Source organism: Microtus oregoni, unplaced genomic scaffold (assembly GCF_018167655.1).
Source record: "Microtus oregoni isolate MIOR12 unplaced genomic scaffold, Mior012 000057F_ref0000458, whole genome shotgun sequence".
Taxonomy (NCBI): domain Eukaryota; kingdom Metazoa; phylum Chordata; class Mammalia; order Rodentia; family Cricetidae; genus Microtus; species Microtus oregoni.
In genome coordinates, this window is record NW_024543833.1 from 319,244 (window position 1) to 342,500 (window position 23,257).

Sequence of the window (23,257 nt, forward strand, 5' to 3'; positions counted from 1 at the left end):
CTGCATAAGGAACTGGGTAAACAATTGTTCAAACAATGCATCTGCTGTCTCCTTTCTAAAGGTAAACAGAAGGATAAAAATACAAAACAAAACAAAAAACAGGTCCTTCCTGCCCAAAAGCAACTCTGACACCAGGCTTATTTTGTTCCACTATTTTGAGAAGAGCCATGCTATTCTCCTGGCCGCTCATACTGCAGCTCACGTGACTTTGGATTATAATACAATCTTGTCAGGTTCAGTCTTCCAGCAGCTCATTTTTGGGAGAGCTGACGCTCAGGGTATGGGCCTTGGGTCCAGCTTGGTAGACCTTATAGCATGTCTGCTAGTGGCAGGCAGGGCAGTAATAACACACGAGCGAGCTCTCTGTAATTCCCAACTGTGCTGTCCTTTACTGGGGTGTGGAGAGCATGTGAGGATAGCAGAACCAACCCAGGAAACTCTGAGAAAGAATGGAAAAGAATGGTTGTGTTGTGCGGGGTTAGGCTGGGGTGATCAGTGCAATAAAATGTTTGTTTCAAGTGTGAAGGCTGCACACTATGCTGGGTGTTTCAAGTGTTGCAGGCTGCACACTATGCTGGGTGTTTCAAGTGTGAAGGCTGCACACTATGCTGGGTGTTTCAAGTGTGAAGGCTGCACACTATGCTGGGTGTTTCAAGTGTTGAAGGCTGTACACTATGCTGGGTGTTTCAAGTGTTGAAGGCTGCACACTGTGCTGGGTGTTTCAAGTGTGAAGGCTGCACACTATGCTGGGTGTTTCAAGTGTTGCAGGCTGTACACTATGCTGGGTGTTTCAAGTGTTGAAGGCTGCACACTGTGCTGGGTGTTTCAAGTGTGAAGGCTGCACACTATGCTGGGTGTTTCAAGTGTTGAAGGCTGCACACTGTGCTGGGTGTTTCAAGTGTGAAGGCTGCACACTATGCTGGGTGTTTCAAGTGTTGAAGGCTGCACACTGTGCTGGGTGTTTCAAGTGTTGCAGGCTGTACACTATGCTGGGTGTTTCAAGTGTTGCAGGCTGTACACTATGCTGGGTGTTTCAAGTGTTGAAGGCTGCACACTGTGCTGGGTGTTTCAAGTGTGAAGGCTGCACACTATGCTGGGTGTTTCAAGTGTTGCAGGCTGTACACTATGCTGGGTGTTTCAAGTGTTGAAGGCTGTACACTATGCTGGGTGTTTCAAGTGTTGCAGGCTGTACACTATGCTGGGTGTTTCAAGTGTTGCAGGCTGTACACTATGCTGGGTGTTTCAAGTGTTGAAGGCTGTCACTATGCTGGGTGTTGGAGGCAGCTCCACAGCCCTGGGTGTCTTATTGTAGGGGACCCAAAATAGAGGGACTAAGGAAAAATAAGTCATGTTTGTTTCATTAATTTTCAAGTTGCTTGCCTACAAATGTCTTCGTGAATTTCAAGAATTGTATTATACCCAAAGGAGTGTGTGTGTGTGTGTGTGTGTGTGTGTGTGTGTATGTGTGTGTGTGTGCATGGTTCATGTGTGTTGGGGAGGTCTTATCTCTCCCAAACTGTTTCATTAACTCCAGGAGCCCTTTGCTACCCAGTATGGCACGAATAAATAACATTTGCATGTTTAATATTACCAACGTGTATCTTTCTTGAACGCAGTACATAGAAAGATTTGATACACTTTCTCTTCTAGCAATAGTACATGCTTGTAGCCGGGCGGTGGTGGTGCACGCCTTTAATCCCAGCACTTGGGAGGCAGAGGCAGGTGGATCTCTGTGAGTTCGAGACCAGCCTGGTCTACAAGAGCTAGTTCCAGGACAGGCTCCAAAACCACAGAGAAACCCTGTCTCGAAAAAAACCAAAAAAAAAAAAAAATAGTACACACTTGTTATATGCCTATACCATTCTTTCCTCTTTTACTAGAGAAACCAACTGTCAAAAGAAATTAAGACATTAAAGTTACCCAGGTGGCCTTGAAAGGGGGCCCTGAAATAAGCGCCTAACTTCCGTCCTAAACGCTCATTTTGTCCTATTCACAGCCGCCCCGAAATCTCAATTCTTGTTTGTTTCTTGGATGGAGATTTCCGTTTTAAAAGCCAGAAAAAAAAAAAAAGATACCATAAGCAGATTAATTTAGGCCTTAACATCCTACCCGGTCTCCCTCCAGTCCTTCACTGACATTCTCCCCCAGATCCCTCTAGAAAATGACCAGCATGTTTGCTGTAAAGAATTTTAGCTCGTATCATCCAACATCAAAGGCTGAGAATAGTAGACACGTTTGTTTTTACCCTCTGTATGGAATGTATTATCAATCAAGATTTCCTCAGCTTCCCAGTGGATTTAGGTGTAATCAAAGACCACACACACACACACACACACACACACACACACACACACACTTCCACCACCACCACCACCACCAACAACAAAACCCCACAGGAAGACCCTCCTAAGCATTATCTGGCATAAAGGTTTTCTAAACCTGGAGCTATTAATGAGCACTGAGACCAGAGGAACCACAGTGGGGGTGTCACCGTTATCATAAACCCCACTTTTAGCTGAGACCCTCATTTAGAAAATGTAATAAAATCCAAGGTTGCTTTGAAGTACTCCCAGGAATCTCTGCGGACAGGGAATGCTTGCTCCTCCCATACACTAACCATCTTCTTCAAATAATCCTGACAAAGCTACATTTGGCTCTTAAGACACTTTAGACATGCTCAGTGGTCTACACGTAGAAGAGATCAGTGAAACACAATATCAAACAACCCAAATTATGACAACCGCATTACCAGACATCAGCGTCTTTAGCCAGGTGTTTAAAAATAATCTCAAAAATATTCTGTATAAATTATTTCCTGTATTGCTTGCTCTTTGGAAAAAGAAGCTTGGGAGGCTGATTTAAAATCCAGGGCTTACACCAGATGTGCCTGCATGGGACGGAACAGCAAGGTATTACGAAAACAAAACCCCAAAACCATATCTTCCTGACTGTTGCTCTTTCCCATTTAAAGAGATCACGTTGAGACAGGATGAGGATAGAGAAGAGGGCTTCATTTGGAAGCGATTTGCTTCTTTTCATCACCCCTCAAGTGCACATAATTGGTTAATTGAGTGTTAATGGAGGGCCTGGCTGGTGCGGAGGGCAGGAGCTGTGCCCTTCTGTGAGTTCCTGTTTTGTCCCCACATGGTGCCTGCTAGTTTGCAGCGTGAAAGGGCGCGCCATACCTCTGATTTGCCCATGGAGGCAATGCACACATGGGAAGCAGTTACAGATCGAAGAAACACACTGACACATCTGTTTACTCTGGGTCTACATAAATCCCCTGGTAATCAGCATCTTAGCCAGCGGAGAGGGAAGTGGACCAACAGTGTGGCGTGCATTGAGGGCTTTGAAAACAAACCAGCGACCTTACATGTGTGTATAAGCAGAAATGGCTCTTACAATTTGTAACTGTTGCACCATTTCTTCTCGGTAAGCCAGCTCCCTTTTCATCTGATCCTGGAAGTTATCTGGGGAAGAGAGAAACAGAAAGGAAATTAATGCAAGTGCAGAATCCACATTTAGTATGCAGTTGGTCCTCCAAATCCTAGACTCCTGGTGATGTGGGTTGAACCAACCTCAGATCAACAACATGACACTGGATCTGTAACAAGGAAGACGGAGTAACATCCACCCACATCTGCCTGTGTCAGTGATGGAGACACCCACAGCAGGGTCTCTAAATCCCTCTATACTGAGAACCCCGCAGGACCTCTTTTCACCACGTATGTAGGTATATAAAATAGGTAGACAAGCCAAATACTGATGATATATAAGTATATAAATCATAAAGAAGTTTATTTTAAAACCACTCTGTGGTATATATCTAACTTCACAATTTATGAGTGACAAAATCAAACCTGCCACACAGGTGGATGTATGTGCTGGCCTAACTTTATGTAGAGTCAGACGTTGGCAGAATATTTGATACTATATGATATCTTCAGCGTTTTTTCGTTTGACTGATATCCTGATCTTATAATTATCAATACTGAGAATGTGGTTTTTACATAAACATGGACCACAAAATGGCAGATGTATGCTTAGGAAATTGTTGGAAATTCTATCCTAATCCCAAACCAAAATTCATTTATTTACTATTTTAGGAAACCCAAGTCAGCAACTCAAACAAGCAATTTTTAAAAACCAAAACATCCTTACACAATATAATCAAAAGACACATTACATTGATCTTTATATGATGAAGAATGATGATAGAGATGTATAAAAAGGTGCTCAGGTTCCTAGAAAGATGCCTTAGAGGTTAAAGGCACTGCCTGCTCTTCCAGAGGCCCTGGGCTCAATCCCTAGCAGTCACGTGGCAGCTCACAACTGTCTGTAATTTCAGTTCAAGGGGATCACACACCTTCTGGCCCCCACCGGCACTTGACATGTATGTCAAGTGCATAGACATATATATTTAGGTGAAATACCTATATATGTAAAAAAAATTTTAAATTTCTGTAACTAAACCATTTTGCTTAAAGAGCCAAAACTTCATATGGTAATTATGAAATTCAAAACATGCAGTCCCTGAGCCGAGGTGTTCCTGTAGCGTTCCTTGGCACTGCATGACTTGACTAGCGGTAGTGGTTGAGTCATGCTACATGACAAGGACAAGTCCCGCCCCCAAAGCCTTGGATTCATTATGCACTTGATTTTGAATTAACTTTTGCTCATTTAATGTTCAGAAACCTTTTACTGTTGCTCCAAACCACATGACTCACTCGCGTGTGTGGCCCCGAGTGAGGGTTGTGACTGACGGTTTGCTGCAGTAGGTGTAGACGAAAGCATGTGGAGGATTATCCGCAGGTTATATGAGAACACTAAGCAATGCTGTATGACACTGGCACCACCACAGACTTTTGTTGTCTGCAGAGGGTTCTGGAGCCAATCCGCCATGGGTACGGAAGAATGAGTACATCTGAAAAAATATGACTGACAGCACCCTAGAGTCTGCTATGCCTTTCAGGCCTCTCCTGACCTCTCCTTTTCTTTTTAAGACAAGATCTCACTGGATAGCCCTGGCTAGTCTGGAACTCGCTCAGTAGATCAGGCTGACCTCAAACTGTTGTTGATATTTCTGTCTCTCAAGGGCGGGGGTTGCAGACACATGCCACAAGTCTGTTCCTTTTCTTTCCTTGTAAGCAAACATTTAGTTATTCGAAGATATATTCTCAACACTGTAACTTGATTAGACTGCACAGGGAATTCTGAGACGTAAGAGCAGGTCATTCCTTTTACAGTACCGCATCCTCCATCGTGTCTATTTCCTTGCATGTAAGAATCACCCAGAAATGAGCAGGGCTGTTGGGTCCTCTACTTAATGCGTGGAAGGCACCTACAGTCTGCAGCTACAGCTACAGTGGAAGGGATGCAGGTCATAGGGCGCTAACCATAGGGGGCGCTGAGAGCTGTGTAAGACAGGGAGAATGCTTGCCCTGCTCCTGTGCACCTTAGCGCCCTTGTGCTCCAGCCTGACTCTACACACGGCGAGCCTTCTTACCCATGCCAGCCTTGCTGTGGTCCTCTTTGGTCTCATGAGTGCTATAGACTTGGCCACAATCCGAGGAAAGGGGAGCTTTAAGAGATACTGCTATAAAGTCAGGTGGAGGTGGCACACACTACAATCACACCTTTAATCCCAGCACTTGGAAGGCAGGGGCAGACAGATCTCTATGAGTTTGAGGCCAGCCTGGGCTACAGAGCGAGTTCCACCTTCTCTCCCTCCTCCAACTCCTCTTCCTTCTCCACTTCTCTCCCTCCACCTCCTCTTCCTCCACCCTCCTCTCCCTCTACCTCCTCTTCCTCCACCTCCTCTTCCTCCACCCTCCTCTCCCTCTACCTCCTCTTCCTCCACCCTCTTCTCCCTCCACCCTCCTCTCCCTCCACCCTCCTCTCCCTCCACCTCCTCTCCCTCTACCTCCTCTCCCTCCACCTCCTCTCCCTCCACCCTCTTCTCCCTCCACCCTCCTCTCCCTCCACCTCCTCTTCCTCCACCTCCTCTCCCTCCACCCTCCTCTCCTTCCTCCACCTCCTTTCCCTTCACCCTCCTCTCCCTCCTCCCATTCACAGTTGCCTCTTTCTGAACAGGTTTCTGACTGACCTCAGGCCTCTAGTTCCTCCTCCACAAACCCTTTTCATTTCCTTAAAATTCTGCCTGAAAAAAAAATCTTCAATGGCTTCCTAACATTTTCAAGGTAACAAATCCTAAGTCTCCAGGTGCCTATCAATTAAAAATATGGTCTTTTCATTTTCTTGGCATGTGACTTTCTATATGATTAGAATTCAAGGCATATATTATCATTCATGTTTGAAAAACATCCAGTCCGAACTTTCACTTCCAAATGTGATGGGTGGGAAGACTTTACAGTATAGGGGTCAGTGTGGGTCAATGACAGGGAGTTGGGAGGGAGGGAGTTCCAGAGCAGAGAGGTAAACAGCACCCTAGGGAAGCTTGGGGTAGAAGGAAGGGGAGGAAGGATCACTGTAGGTGGCTTGGCTAGCTGAAGCAGAGGGCAAGGAGGAAGTTTCCAGAACTCTGCTGCCCGTGAAACCACTCTCCAGTTTTCAAACAGGCATTGTGTTCCCTGTCTCTGGATCCTTGTTCCTGCTGGAGTCTACCCTTATAGCAAGTACCTTCATTGACCTCCAATCCCAGTTCAAATACTTCCTCCCTGTAAAAGTCTTTCAATTTTCTTGACTCTCCTGCCAGAATCAATTATCTTTCTTTTGGACTCTTCCAGCTAGCTGCCCAAACCACTACTAACATATCCATAATATGTATTACTAGTTGGGATACATCTACCTTCCAGTTCGCTATCTAGTGAGTTCATAGGACAGAAAGGTAAGTTTTAAATTCTTTAAAAATCTCCAGGCCCACAGCAGTCCTGAGGAGGCAATGAGGGAGAGTGATGGAACAGAGTGTAAGAAAAACAAAGCCATATCAACCGAGGGTCAGGCTTGGGTAGCAATGCAAATGCCCTGCTCTGGGGCCTGGGGCCTTCCTGGAAGGAACAGGTGGGGATGATGCCCCTAAGGAATATTCTTACTCTAGCACTTTAAGATCTGATGACAAAGCAGACTGATTTGTTCAGGGTCCAAGCACCCTTCCTGCCAGGAGGGCTTGATTCTGATATGCTCTGATGACAATCAGAAATAAGGTGCCCTGTGAGAAGTCAGGAGCCACAGTCTGGGGCACCAGGCAACAAGAGACGCAGCCCCCACCACAAACTGCCCTGTCTCTATGCCTTCTCCCATAGTCGGCTCCCAGAACCCTGCCGCCATGTTGGCTGGCGCAGTGCTCCGCAGTGCCCTTCTGCATGGCAGCCAAGAACAACAACAGAAAGTGTGCGGCGTGCATCCCTGGGACTGTGAGCCAGAAGAGCACCATCTGGCACATCTGGCTACTGGAAGGCTCTGCTCACAGAGCAGTGGGCATGCGGCTCATCATCTTTACCTTTTGTCACGGTTCGCAAACAACTCTGGGGACTTTTGATCTGTCGGTATTTGGAAGTTCTCTCCTATGCTCACTTCCAGAGGAGACCACAAAAAGAGAGGCGTGAAGGTGGTGGACTACTGAGTGTAAAACGAAGCCTCACAAATAAGACACAGAGAACGTGAACCGTAGGGTTTGTGTGGGTGGCAGTGAGTTTGTTTTCAGTAAGAAATAATCAGGGGACTATGGAGATGCTCAGTGGGCAAAGGTTACCTTGTGACCTGAGTTCAGCCCTCAGAAATCATGGAAAAATGCTAGGCATGGCTTCACAGGTATGTAATCCTGTGTTGGGGAGGCAGAGGCAGGAGGATCTCTGGGACTGGCTCTCCAGCCAGTCAGGTTTAATTGGTGAGTTTCAGGCCAATGAGTGATCCAAAGGAAAGAAAGGGCTTCCCCAAGGAATGACACCCAAGATTGTCTTTTGGCTTCCACAGTGTGTGTGGGCGGTGGAGAAACCTGAGCTGTGCTACAGATAGGGAGGAGGACCTGAGAGGGGAGGTCTTGAGAACTAGAAGGCCAAGGGAAAGGAAGAGGAGGGGCCGTCTCCGTGGCCACTGGAGCAGAAAGGGGAAGAAGTGGAAAGGCGCCAAGGCAGACGGTGCCAGATAGATGCTTTCTTGGGCAGGAGCTACTGTAGACGCTTAAATAAGCAGAAGGGTTGAAGACAGCTTCTTGGGTGCAGAACTTGGTGTCAAAGGTGGTGTTTTAGGGAATGAGAGGGTTGGAGTGGAGAAGGATGGTGGTGGACACAGAGCATCCATTTACTGCTGTACGGCTGGAAAAGAGTCTGGGGGACGTGTCCCGGGCAAGCAGGAGGGTATGCTGCAGCCAAACCTGGACCCTCAGCCTGCTCTAGTGACCGTCTGCCTGGCACTGGGAGTCTGTCCTCCTCCAGTGTTTCCCCAGCAGGGCCAGGGTTCTGGAAAGCATGCTACCCCACCCCCAGACTTCTGCTCCCCTCCAAGGATGCAGGCTCCTCCTTCTCCCCCATCCTCGTTCTTCACTTCTTTCTTCTCCTTCCTCCCTTTCTTTCTCCCACCCTCTCTCCTTCCTTTTTCTCTTCTCCCGCTGCCTCCTTTCTCGTTCGCTCTCATATCATCTATCCACTCTGTGTCTGGGACTCATTTCTGTGACTCTGCTCAGCCCTCAGAACCATGCAAAGACCACACTGCCCAATGTTTAGAGACTCTCCACACGGTTGAGTCTCTCCTCCTCACCCTGCCTCAGCCTCACCACCTGGGACTACAAATGACAGCTATTGAACGCCTCCCTTGAGTCAAGTGGACGCATAGAATTTTATATGGATTGTGTCATTTAGTTCTTTCATCCCGTGGGGCAGGAATTATATGCCCCAGTTGGCAGCTTCTAAGGTCAAATAACCTGTGAGGAGAAGCTTGCTTGAGTCTGGTAGATTTTAGAACCTGCATTCCTAATGGAAACACCCTACAGATTCTCCCGAGCCTCAGTGCTTTAAAGCACCAGGATATTCTCATTCTCATTCTCTCTCTCTCTCTCTCTCTCTCTCTCTCTCTCTCTCTCTCACACACACACACACACACATACACACACACACACACACACACACACCATGGTTTCTTTGTGTAAGCCTAGCTGTCCTGGATCTCACTCTGTAGACCAGGCTGGCCTTGAATCCGGAGATCTGCCTGCCTCTACCTCCCGAGTGCTGAGGTTAAAGGCATGCACCACCACTGCATGGTCTAAGCACTGGATTTTGCCTGTGACTGTGAAGATCTGTCTACCTTTGGAAAAGGCTTTTCAGACTTCTTGCAGAATCTCCTGCGCTTCCTCCAGGTGTGGCTTTCCAGAGTTTAGATTTCCCCTCCTCATCAGTGAAGGCGGAGTCTGCATTGGCCTCACTCAGTTACACTTAGTTAGCAAGCACGCAATCCATATCTACTGTTTTCACTGTGTGAAGCTACCTTTTATTTTTGGTGTGTCTAAACCACGCATTATTCAAAGTTGGGTATGCACACACCACTTTCTTGGGGAGTGGAGAAGGTTGCAGAGTTCCAAAACTAGAAAATGTTGCTTATTGAAATACTTCATATGTCTGGCATTTACAGATTGACTCACATCAGCTCAGATCAAAGTGATGACGTCTAGGCCTAGTTTTTTCGTTGTAGGGTTTTTTGCTTTTTGTGTGGTGGTGGGGACTGAACTCAGGGCTGAGTTATGCCCTAGACCAGTCTAACATTGCTTTAACATACATGGTTTGTGTTAGAGTAAAGGGCAAGGTATAAGTATATACATCATGGTGAGTTACTTAATCCCTTAAGTGATTATTAATTAGCTGTTACCCATAGAAGAAATCATGATCACACTGGCCTCATGGGGAAATGCGAAGGTACTCTGGGGCTTCACTGATCTTGAACCCACTCTGCTAGATCTTAATGCAGAGATTCCCCAACTCCACCCTTAGATCAGTCCAGCTATGTGTGCTATGGAGACCACAAGTTACATTCTTTCTCAAGCAAGACCCCTAGAGCCTCACGCAGCTTCATGCAGCTTTGCGATGTCCAGATTAATCATAGGAGACATGCTGACACTTAAAAGAATTGTCTCAGGAAAAAACCTGAAGTTTGCATAATATAAAAAATACTGGGGTTGGAGAGCTGTCTCAGTGGCTAAGAGCACGTACTGCTCTTGCAGAGGACCAGAGTTTGATCCCTAGTACCCATGTTGGGCAGCTCATAACTGCCTATTAACTCCAACTCCAGGGGTGTCTGACATCTCTGGCTTCCTACATTCAAGTGCACATACACAGGCACACACACACACACACACACACACACACACACACACACATAAAATAAATCTTAAAAAATCATTTGCCTGCCATTTTCTTTCTCATTTTCTTTTCTCTGAAGAGGGGAATCCAACTAAACACAACTTGAGAAACACTCCCAAGATCACTCCTGGGCTACCCTGCTCACGACAGGTGAAATTTCCAATTTTCCACGCACACCTACCATGAAGCCTTTCTGAGATTCTACGGCTCTGGGAGCAAAGTGATAACCTGGAGGCTGCCAGGCTTCCTGCTTCCCACTGGAATGGAATTTCACAGTAAAATGGATTGAGAGTGTAAAACTACTAAAATGATATCGATTTAATTATGGTAGTGCCCTTTAACCCTGGGTTTGCTTATACAAGGTCAAATGTGGCCTAAAAATATTAAGTGGAAAATTCTAGAAATAAACAATTCATAAATTTTAAATAACTTTTATTATAGTATAGATGGTCATAATTGTTCTATTTTTGTCCTTGGTTATTTTTACTGATCTCTCACAAATTAAGCTTTGTCATAAGAACGTGAGTAGGGGGGAAAAAGGGTACAGAGAGACTTTGAAACTATCTGCGAGTTTCACGCATCCAGTGGGTACTGCCAGACGAATCCCCTCAAAACAAGGGGCAGCTACTGTAATCAATAGATTTGTGGCCCTCAAATTGTTCAGATCTTCGTGTTTATACATATCGCTCACATCGGCGGCTAATCGGAGCTATCTGAAAATGAAGGGTAATTGTCTCTTTTTTCCCCTATTCAGAAAGTAACAAATACCAAAGGATCATTGTGTATTAAAATATATAAATGGACATACTTGAATATGTGAATACATTTCATACTGAATTACGTGTTTACATACATATTTTAAATGCACAGACATAGCTGCCCATATATCAGAGCATAAATAGCAAATGATCTTTGAGTCAATTCAAAGCACAGAAAGGGATTAACGTGCATGCTTATGATCCCGGCACAGCGTGGGAAGGCTGTGCGGGCACTTCCGGCTGACACGCACACTCTTAAGCCTAACCGTAGATATTCCAGCAAACACCACACACGGAATGAAAGGAAAGGGATTCCTTACTGAACACGGGGAAGGACGTGTTTCCTCTCAACACTTGGAACTCCTGCTCCAGTCGCCTCCGTAAGTCTATTTGCTCAAACAAAACCTTCTGAAGTTCCTCTAGCAGAGAAGGAAGAAGGGCAGTTTTACTAATCTTTACAAACAACTCTCCGGAGAACTGTTCCACAGGGCAATTTGTTATTATAAGACAAAAATATTTTACCAGTTTAAAAAATGTTGCATAGACATAGGATAGATTTTGTGCAGAAATCCATGAATATAAATCAATGTAATATATTATTTTAAAGTATCATATTACAGTGTCATGTATTGATTGATATGTATGCATTAATCTCAATTATATCCACCCAATGGTCCATATATTATTCATATGTTGCTTGTCAGGCTTAAAATATGGTGCAGAACAAAAATATCTTCTTATTATCTCTGTACTCTTTAAAAGCTAAGAGAAGTATACAACATTCAAACTTGTTCTTACCTTTCCCCATATTTTCTACATCCTTTTTGAGTGAATGAGGTGAATTGGTTTCTTGTGTGTGTTCACCTTAAAAAAAAAACACAGGATAAATATTAGTTTGCATGGACTACTTTCCCCCAGCTTTTCTTTTTATTCATTCATTTATTTATTTTACATCTAGAAAAGGTGTTTATTTAATTTAACCTGACATTAGGACTAATGCTATTCCCAGGACTAAATGCTGTTCTTGTGAATGGGCACCACGCCTCTGATCTGCAGAAGCCCTCTAGGAAATGAGGAGAGCCTGTTTGGTTCTTGGAGAACAGGATCACTGAAGTGAGGACACATGCTCTCCTGGAAGGCCCTTGAGAGCACAACTGGCAGAAGTTTCCTGAACTTTCGGGCCCCCTAAATTTGGGACAGCAGAAAAGAAAGCATGGAGAGTCCTTGACTTGTCTTGGTCAACCTGAGGGTTTCCAGGTCATTGGTAGCTGGCTGGAAAGAAATGCGCACTGCAAGCAGAGATGTGAAGTGTAACCTATCTGCTAGTTTGTAAGCCAAACGAAATTAGCCAGCCGTCTGGATCATGAATGAAGGTTGGACCGTTCGTGCTTTGCTGTGTGCTAACAAGAACAACGGCAAACTAAATAGTGTACTCACTACAGTTCAAGAGTCAGAAAATACACCAAAGGTTTAGCCCATTCATTCGGCTAATTAGATAATTGTGTTTTCAAATTTCATGCAAATGTCTGTGACAGCCACATGGCTGATTAAGCTCTGGCTTTTGTCTGAAGAGGTGTACTCATGCAGGTAACGGTTCTCCAAGGTTTTATGGATCCCCCGCACTGGTTCCCAGAGGTGAGGCACCTCCCATATGCCTGCAGATATTTCTTCATCGACGAGGCCAATGCCGCTGGAGGTAAAGGCCCTGTTTCTTCTCTAAAACCAGCTGGTGCCTAACAGGGGCTGGACGTACAATGAGCCCTCAGTAAGTTGTCTTCTGTTGTTGCAAACAAACAAACAAAAAACCAGGAGGACATAAATTTTAAGTCATGGCTCCAGCAGAATGTATCACTTCAATTCTCTTCTCGCTATTTATTCATTTCCCTCAGAAAGAAATGGAGTGTAATGGCCCGGGGCACTTGTTGGAATACCGGAAGATCTCACTGCCAAGTTAAGATTTCTATAAAAGACGAAGGATTTCTCCACAAAGCAGCAACCTATGCCATGGACGGACATCTGTATTCTACATGCTGACTCTCTGCAGTGTGTGAAGGTGCACACGGATGTACGTGCTTCTCTTCAAAGGACTTATATGCAACTGATTCATACATTTAAATATTCTCAAGTAGACGCATACTCGGGGGTGGGGCCTATTACATCCGTCACACCCCCATGTTCCTTAATGGAAGACATTCTCTAACAAGTAGACCGTAGTCACACAACTTCATTCCGGTACATCTCGAACATGACCTCTCTCTATAGCTTCAGGGGCACCCTGGAACCTTGACAACTTGGTTTTCTTCTCTTTGTGGTAAGGAAAATACCTGTGAAGCATCCTGATTCTAGACCTCAATAGAATCCCTAAGAAATCCGATTCTCTACTAGAAAAGTAATAGGTGGGTTACAAACCATTAATATGCAAACCGAGCATGGTGATGTTTGAAACAAGATAAATGTGTGCCAGGCGCAGCTCTGCCTGTGTGCATCAACTGACCAGTACAGAGGTTCCCTCCTGATGCAATGCTGAGTCCAAACAGAGAAGAGCGAGCAGGTGCCTGCCTCTGTGCGTGCTCACGTGCACTGAGATGGCACTGTCCCATTCTACAACGTTCTCAGTCTAACTTTCAAAACATGGCTCAGATGGACGTGAAACCACATCTAGAAGCCACGTTCTTGCCATGTTGTAGACCAGGTCTTTTGGTTCCTTGATATATTTTGGGAACTGTTTATCTTGTATTACATTCCAATTGGATGGATACATTTAAAAATTAAAATAGATATAGCTATGTTTCTTTTTCCCCTTCGTAATTACTAGCATTATATTCAGAGAATACCCCTAAATCAATAGCTAATCAATGGAAGAATACTGACTACAGGAAAATCTGATGGTGCCATTGACCATGGACTGGCCTTTTCATTAGCTCTGTGGAGGTTTTATTAACATTTTGCATTAGTGTCTATTTCAAATAGAGGTTTTACTGCATTCTGAGGGGGAAAAAAGGCCCATTTAGAGCTTAGAAGATGTAAATGTTCCCTTTCCAACGAGTTTCTGAGAAGCGTCTAGGTGTTAGGTAACTAAGGCCAGAGCAGTCTCAGCTGCACCTTGTGCATCTTTTACTGGACTGCCACTCCCTGCATTATTGCTAATCTGTGAAAACCAGATTGTTAATGGTGGTTAAAAATGACCTCTGGGAGCCTGGATGTTTGTTCACTATTACTGCTAATGTTTTCCATCTGGTTGGGAAAAAAAAAAAGGCAGTCTAATACTAGATTAAATAAATGTGATTTAGTTGACAATGGGCCTCCAATTTTTATAAATATTCCATCAGGTTAGATGCATTTCACTTTTCAAAATTAATGAATGGGTTTGGAGACATCCCCAAAATTAAAATGCTTACCTTCCTTCCCTACACTCATCATTTAAGAAGTATTTACAAGCAGAGAAGGTGGAAGAAGCCGAGAGACCTCAGTTCCTTAGAGATAGAGGACAGAACATTGTGCATGGAATGGATATCTTTCTCAGGGCCCTGGCCTCAAACATGTCAGGCAGTAGAAGAAACCCAAGTAGTGCGAAGTGAGAAAGGGATGAATCATTAGCATATAAATGCACTGGGGGAGGGATGAGACCCAAAGCTGCTGAGTAGGGATGTATCACCTTCTTGTGCTACCTTCATGATCCCATGAATGGTGCTCACCACAGCTGAGAGTGAGCCAGGCAGGACCAACCCCATGACAACCAAATGCAACCTGAAGCCAAGGCCCGGGTACATAGTTCCGCTTTCCCATTCTCTCTGGGGTCCTCCAGCTCAGGTGGCCTCGTGTTCTGGGAGATATTCCATCCTGCCTGGTTTTGCCCATACTCAGCCATCAGAAAATGGACAAGAGGGATGGATGTGAGGATGTGCCACGCTTCAGTTGACATAAATAGGAAACCAAATGCGCAGGGGCTAAAATTCACACACACAGTGTGATGATTTATCAGAAAATTAGGAAACGACCTTCCTCAACACCCAGCAATACCACTTTTGGGTATATATCCAAAGGATGCTCAATCGTGTCACAAGGACATGTGCTCAACTATGTTCATAGCAGCATTGTTATCATAGCCAGAACCCGGAACAATCTAACTGCCTCTCAACCTAAGAATGGATAAGGAAAATGTGGTACATTTACACAATGGAGTACTACATGCAGAAAAAGATAACGACATCTTGAAATTTGCAGGCAAATGGATGGAACTAGAAAACATCATTTTGAGTGAGGTAACCCAGACCCAGAAAGACAATTATCATATGTACTCTCTCACAAGTGGTTTTTAAATATAAAGCAAAGAAAACCAGCCTACAAACCACAATCCCAGAGAACCTAGACAACAATGAGGACTCTAAGACAGACATACGTGGATCTAATCTACATGGGAAGTAGAAAAAGACAAGATCTCTTGAGTAAATTGGGAGCATGGGGACCTTGGGGGAGGGTTGAAGGGGAGGGGAGAGGCAGGGAGGGGAGCAGAGAAAAATATAGAGCTCAATAAGAAAAAAATCCGCACACATATACACACAAAAAGAATCAGCCAGTCACTACACAAGCACAGCCTTTATAGGCTCAAGAGTAATCACTTTCTCTTGTATATCGTGGCATACTCCTGTTCAATGGATCCGCTGGACATCAATGGGGAAAAAATATCCACTCTAAATTCCTCTGGAGTTTCCAGGTCTTCTTATAACCTGTGTTCCTGCCCCCCCAGCTCATCCTTCACTGCATCCAGGCCTGTTTCTCACTGTGGATTGTGTTTGCCTTGTACTGTCTGTCTTGCCTCGGGTGCCTGACCCTCTTCCCACTTTCTATTCCAAAGCCAAACTCCATCCAAGTCTCCTTGGCATGGACCGAGGATTTCTCACTCTCTATCTTTGAGAGGATGGTTTGAGGCAGTTCAGCTTATGGAGCTGATTAGGTCATCAAGACAGAACCCTTATGAATGGGATCAGTGCCGTTGTCAGGGCTCTGTTTCATCATGTCCTGCATAGCAAGGAAACTGCTGTCTGCGGATCTCCTATGAAGCCCTCACTAGGCACTGTGGTCTGCTGGTACCTTGATCTTGAACTTCACAGTGTCTAGAGCTCTGAGAAATAAATACTGTTTAAGTTAGTGAGGTATTTTTGTTACAGCACCCGACAGGACTAAGATACTGCTTCCATGACCCGGTCTCAGAATCTGCAAATGCGGATGATGATCGCTCCCTTCCTGGGCCACAGTTCTAAGTGTCTTTCCTTACCCTTCTGCTTCCTGACTAGGCGCTTTGCTCTCTGAAGGCAGGAACACCCATCACCCTATCCCAGGTACGCTGAAAATGCTTCCCACAAATGCCCGTCGTACTAATTTATTCCAGTTTGTGAAAGGAACACCAACCAATGCTATTGTAAATCTTCAAATGCCACGGGGATGTTTAAACTAATTCTTATAGTTAAACCTAACTCTTTTAAGTGAAAAAAAATACATTTCAATTAATTTAAAAAAAATCAGACTTAATCAGGCTAACTGTATTTTCAGTTCTGTTGGGAAGTTTATGATGTCCCAATAAAAAATAGGTTCTGCTCATGTCTGACAGTTTCAAAGTTTCTGTGTGAAAACACATAGTGTGAATTCTAGCGAAAACATGGAAAACAGTAATTAACATAAATGTCTGCCCTGGCTTCCAATAAAATATCACATATATTAGAATTTATTAACTTTACTACAATAATAATTTTACTACAAAAGTGTTTCATTTTTTCTATTTATGTTAATGATTTATTTCTATCTTACTGGCTAGAGATGAAATGTAGGACCATATGCAAGTTAGGCACACTCATTTCCCAGGCCACATGAATAGATGAGATGCCATGTTCTGTTGATGGGCACAGGACAGAAAAAGAAGCCAATGACATAGATGCCATTGAAACTCTCTCTGAATGCTTGTTTTCCTAGTGCTGAAAAGGGCTAGGCAGGCTTCTGGAAGAGAAAAAGCATCAATGGTCTTAGTACCGGACCCACATGCTGAAACACTGGCTGAGATGTGATCTACAACCCTGGCGCAGGAGTGGCAAGGCTGCCTACAGAGGCAACAAATTGAACTCCCCTGGGTTTCAGACCTGCCCTACAGGAAAGAATTCAAGCCGGGCATTGTAGACATGGCCCAAAGCATGGCCAGGGAACTTGTTGGTCCTCGGTGGAGACCCTATTCTGTGACTGTGCAGTCAAACTCTACTCTAAAGATTTGTGTTTATAGCCATGGATTTGTGCTGCTCCCAACCTTGCTCAGATAAGCTTCTTACTGAAGTGAGCAGTGGCCAATGCAGAGACTCTTAGCTGCTCAATGAGTGCTGGGAGTGAGTGACTCTGGGGGCTCAGCATAGATGGGACACCCTCCCCACCCAAGTCACAGAGAGTGGAAAGAACGGGCCAACCAGAGGACTTGGAGGAGAGCTCTGACATGCTGTCTTCTGCATATGACATGACTATTGCACACCAGCTCACAGTAGCTGTGATTACCTGAACAAGATCCGTGCAAGATCAAGCCAGGTAAAAATTCCAGCAAGGCTTAGGGAGGGAATCCCAAGTTCCCACCCCTAGCTGAGCAGCTACTGACAGTTAATGGCTGGTGGGGAGGGAGAGTCACATTCCTTTAGGAGTGTGGTCACTGGTAGGTTCTCCAAGCCCCTATGGATGATCCCATTGAACTCAGTGGGTTAAAAACAGCAATGAATGAATAAACAGTTATAAAAGGAGGACATGACTTTGGGAGGGAGATATGATGGAGGATTCTGGGGGAAGTTGGAAGGGAGTTATGAGAGGTAGATATAATCAAGAAATATTGTATACATGTCTAAAAATTTCAAAGAGTAAGAACAAATCTTTACATTTTGCGTTAAATAAATCAGATTTAAAGACTGTAACCTGCATGTTCACCCTAGGATGCAGGGTGTCTTACCGGTGTGGGGCACAATATCAAATCCAATTTTTAAAATAAGTAGTAAAAGATTTGGCTTTTGCCTATCCCTTCTACTGAAAGGCCTCCCCTCTTTGGCATCCTACACCTTGGCTTAGCTATCTCCTCAAATCTTCCTTGAGTCACACACAGCTCTCAGGGACTCTGCCATCAGCAGCCCCAGAAGCCAGCACATTGATCCTCCCGATACTGTTACTGAAAACACTTGGTGAAGATGTTTGCTTGCACAGGAAGAAAGCATGTATCCTCGGAAGGTCACTTCAGTAGATACACGCATTTGGATTGGGGACAGCTTCTATATATAAGATACACATGTATTCACACTTTCAGATGGCCATGTCCAGCAAGCAAATGCTTCAACAGCCCTGGGGACTCTTGCATTCCTGTCTGTGTTCTGTTCCCAACACACTATCACATCATCTCCACCCGGATGGCTGCTCTGCTGCCCCCCTGCCTTCCAGTACTCTCTCCACACGGCCCGGAATTTGCCAAACAGGCCTGTTGAGCTCCCAAAATAAACACCGAATTTTAATAACTGATTTTGGCTTAAGACTTTTCTACACCTTTTCTCTTTTCCTTATAATGTATCTTAGAGGTACAAGTTAGATGGATTCAAAATTATTCTAAACTGGAATAATTGAACATTTAGCACATTTACGAGGTTTTAAAAGGTTCCTTGCATCCAGGAATAAGAAAACAAAATACAGAGGCTAGGGAGATTGCTTAGCAGGTAAAAGATGAAGGCTGGAGTTCAGATCCCATGCACCCACTAACACAGGTGGATGTCGTGGCTGGCCTGTATCCCAGAGAGCGAGAGATGAGATTCCCCTGCACAGGCTGGCTAGCTAGACTAGAAGATCAGAGACGTTTGGGTTCAAATGAGAGAGAGACCCTGCCTCTTGCTGACCAAGAAAGGCACTCAATGCTGATCGTCAGTCTCCATGTGTGCACGCACACAAGTGCCCCCACATGCACAAAAATATACTCACAAACAACCCGAAACACATCACAAAGTCATAAGTCACATAGGGAGCGAAGTTAAATGACTTTCTCCTCTGTCAGTGGAATACAGATGCCTGCTTTTTTCTTGGTATTACACTAAACTACTTCTCTGTGATGTTTGATACTTTTGTAAGGTCACAAAAAACAAAACAAAACAAAAAGTCACCAAAATGGGTGTACTAAAGAACAGGCTAGCTGAGTACTACCCCACTGGTGAAAAGAGATTGTTGGAGAGTGTAATGCCAGGGAGGTCACGATAAAGCCCAGCAGTGGCACACTTCGCGATGCATACCCAAAATGTATTATTGGAGCTGGTTGTGGCTACACATTCTTGTAGTCCCAGCAATCAGGAGGGACTGTAAGTCAGAAAGACCATGAATTTGAGGACAGCCTGCCTGTATAGAGACTGTGGCTCAAAAAACAAGCAAATCCCATCATTAGTTGTATATATGTTACTTCTTACTTTCATCCATGACCCTTGAGTTCAATTTAGATTTTTCTTGAGTTTTAGAATAGATTCTATGAGTTAACACTATGTAATGTTTCTATTTGTTTTGCATTTACTTTTATTTCTTTTGTGTGTGAGGTGTGTGTGTGTGTGTCTGTGTGTGCGTATGGCTGGGGACATGCATGAATGTAACACGTGCATGTGGAGGTCAGAGAACAACTTGAAGAACTTGGTTTGCTCTTTCCACCATCTCGATACTCGTAATTTTTTCCCTAGAAATCTTTCCATCGTTTTCTATCTCAAAGTTTCAGATAAATTAAAAAATTAGCATAAAGAAAAAATTCATAAATAGAAAGCTAAATACAGGGATTGTTTAATCTGAGTACATATATTGAAAGGCTTCAAGATATGTTTTCTAAAAATAATGTTCATAATAAATCAGAGGGTTTATCATATTCTATAGGCAGATGAACTTAGATACAGAGCTTTGTAATATTTTTTGTGTTGTTTACCCTAAGTTTCTTACAAGTGAGAGAACAAAAATTCAGATCTACTTCTCTGGCTTTTAAAAATTTCTCTTCTTTTTTTTTTTTAAATCATAAGCATGTTCTAAAATCGAATGGAATAATAAATCAGAGTGCCTCATGTGCTATATATTCATGAGAAGTGTAACTGCTTCTTACTATTCTTGGAAATCCATCCCCAGCATATTAAGTACACTATAGAATCATATCCGTGGAAATCAAATTGATTTTAAAACTTCTATACAGATAGCAAGATGTGGCTGCGCTCAGAGTCCGAGGGACTGAACGGCAGGAGGATGCCTCTTTTCCTCATTTCCTTGACCTGCAATAGCTCTGAGCCCTCTTGCCAGCTTACCCCACTGCTTTCAATTTCAAATCACTTAACTTCACTGAAGTTATTCAAAGTGGAGATGCGGAACCCACTCTGGGATTGCAAGAAAATCCTGTCATCTAGTTTTGAGTTGGTAATGTTTTGACCGAGCTGCTCTCCGTTTAATTCCGTCTGACTTGGTGTGCTTTGAAAGTTCTGCTGCTTTTTGGTTGCTTAAGACCATCTCACTTGGCCCTTTGAATCATACACAACACAACAGCTACCATGTGTGATGTTTTTCCAGAGAGGATTTAAAAACTCCATTGCAAATGTCAACTTTAAATTGTTAAAAATAACATCGTTAAGGCTGAAAGCTTGGAATAAAGGGGATCTTGAACTGAATGAGGAACAACTCCACAGAAATAAATGTTGCAGATAAACCGAATTTATATCAGGGACCAGTTAATGCAAAAACTGCCACTGAGGATAGACAGACATATCTGTGTCTCTACGTAACCACTGAAACTTTCTGGCAGTTGCAGTCATAATTGCCATGAGAATGAAAAATTCATATAAAAGCAAAACCTGACCGCTGATTTGCCAGACAGTTTGAAAAGTTATCTTTTTCTCTCATGCTCTGCTTATTCAAAAGAGTTAAATATTGTACTGGTAATCTACCAAAATGATGATTGAATTAAATGCTAGAAATAGTTATGTAAGCCCCACTTGACTGTATTATGTTTTCCTATTTGGGTTTTGTTTTGAGGTAAGGTCTCACTATCTAGCATGGGCTAGCTTGAAATTTGTGGTCCTCCTGCCTTAGCCTCCTAAGTATGAAAATTCTGGGTGTGGCCTGGGTGGCATTTTATATACATTCAAATCATTTTATATACAATCCAGTTTGGTTGGTTTGTCTCCCGCTCTTAGTTGGAGCAACCAGAGAGCAGAGACCGGAGTGGCAAACTGTCTAGTATGTACGGGGCATTCTAAGCTAAGTGTGGAGCAAGTAAGTAAAGCACACAGACTCATGTAGTCAGGAAAGCCAATGGTTGTCACATGGAAAGGAATCTCTCCACAGATGAGGAGGCACTGGGTGTAGTAGTTTTGTCTGCTACTATCCAAAGCAGCGAGTCACGTATACACATGGTCTCTTTGACTTTTTTTTAGTTTTTGACACTGCCAAGTGAATAGAATCTGGTTATGACTACATGAATTAATACTAAAATATAGGTGCTCATTCTGTGATTTTCTCAAATTGTATTCCAATAGGAAGACTACAGGCTAATCAATTTTTACAAGTAAGAGGACAGCTGAGGGCATAGCATTTATAGTAGGGACCAGTTAATACAATGACTGTCATTGAGAATGGACATATTTATTTCTCTGCATCACCACTGAAATGTCCTGGTAATTACATTCATGATCACCATGAGAATGAAAATTTCATACAAAAGCAAATCCTGCCTTCAACCCTCTGAAGTTTTAAACATACAAAGCCAGGAGCAATGGCACCCACTAGCAGTATCTCAGGGGGCTGAGGCAGGTAGCTTGCTTGAGTTTATGGATTTGAGATCAGCCTGAGAAATATAAAGAGACTCCACCTCAAAATAGATTAAGTAATAGACTAAATGAAGTACATTTTTAAAGGCATCACAATAACAATCTTGTGGCCCAGTATCAACTCAACAATATCCTTCTGAAAGTTGCATATTTCAGTAGTGTATTCATCCTGACCACTTCCTCCCCATTCCTCCATTCAATACATGATAATAATATCACATAACCTACTACCTATGCACTTCCCTGAGTAATGTGAGGGTAAGATTGTGATATGGAAAATCAATATGGAACAAGCTTCTCTGGGAATCTGTATCAAATTAATTATTGTGAGAAAGGGACTAGCAATATATCAACATTATGAGTAGGTGTTATTACCAATGTAACTATTGACAGAGCTCCAGGCACCACGGAATGTTTATGTGACCATGGATCCTGTCTGTGCTTTTGCTTACGTCTTTTTAGCATTTTATTTCCATCTGCATACTAAAGAACAGTGGGTCATCGAGTGGTTTATAGCCACTCTGGCCACCTTTCTCAGGGTTCTGAGGGCCCGCCAGAGGTTTCTGGCCTGAATGGATACGAGGACATGAGCACCTTCTCAAGCAAGCCCAGGAACCTCTTTCAAAATTCCATCCAAGTGAAAGGAAGGCAAAAGATAGAAATTCAGTTTTTAAGAAATCTAGGAACTATGAATGTGACATGAAGAACATATAGCTCTAAGAGACTTGCTAGACTTAACACATCTACACTTGGACCCATTAGCAGTTATCGAACTTCCAACTCAAAAATATTTATTAAAGGGGCTGGAGAGATGGCTCAGAGGTTAAGAGCACTGGCTGCTCTTCCAGAGGTCCTGAGTTCAATTCCCAGCAACCAGATGGTGGCTCACAACTGAGATCCGGTGCCCTGCTCTGGCGTGCGGGCATACATCGAGGCAGAATGTTGTATACATAATAAATAAATAAATCTTTAAAAAAAGATTTTAAAATGATATTTATTAAAATTATGGATACGAGTTGCTCAATGCAATGTAAGGAGTTCAGTTTTCTACCAAGAAACGATCTCAGATTGTAGAACTTGGATTCCCCCATTAAATCTCTGTGAACTATTTGAAACAACAAATTATTCAATAGTTTTATGCAAATTTTTGCTACCTCTTGGAAAGCTATGCACACTCTACATTTTTATAGCATATATAATTCCTTTTTATTTCCTTCAAAAATTATACCTAAAATAGAAGGAAAATTTGGCAGAGCAGACTTAGGATAATTAGCATTTAGTAGCTAAAGGGTGACATCTACCATGCATCATTCCCTAAATGATCAACCACATTTTGTATTAAATACATGTATCTTGTAAC

General features: G+C 43.5%; 1 protein-coding gene across 1 annotated transcript in view; it reads right to left on the reverse strand.

The window, feature by feature from the left end:
- The window catches only part of Skor2 (SKI family transcriptional corepressor 2), a 41,656-nt gene that overhangs the window by 12,048 nt on the left and 6,351 nt on the right, over nt 1-23,257 (reverse strand). The window contains exons 4-6 of the mRNA XM_041639308.1: nt 11,864-11,929; nt 11,386-11,484; nt 3,403-3,470 (exon numbers count right to left, since the gene is read on the reverse strand). Of these exons, the coding sequence (XP_041495242.1) occupies nt 3,403-3,470; nt 11,386-11,484; nt 11,864-11,929 (233 nt within the window). The remainder of the gene's footprint in view (nt 1-3,402; nt 3,471-11,385; nt 11,485-11,863; nt 11,930-23,257) is intronic.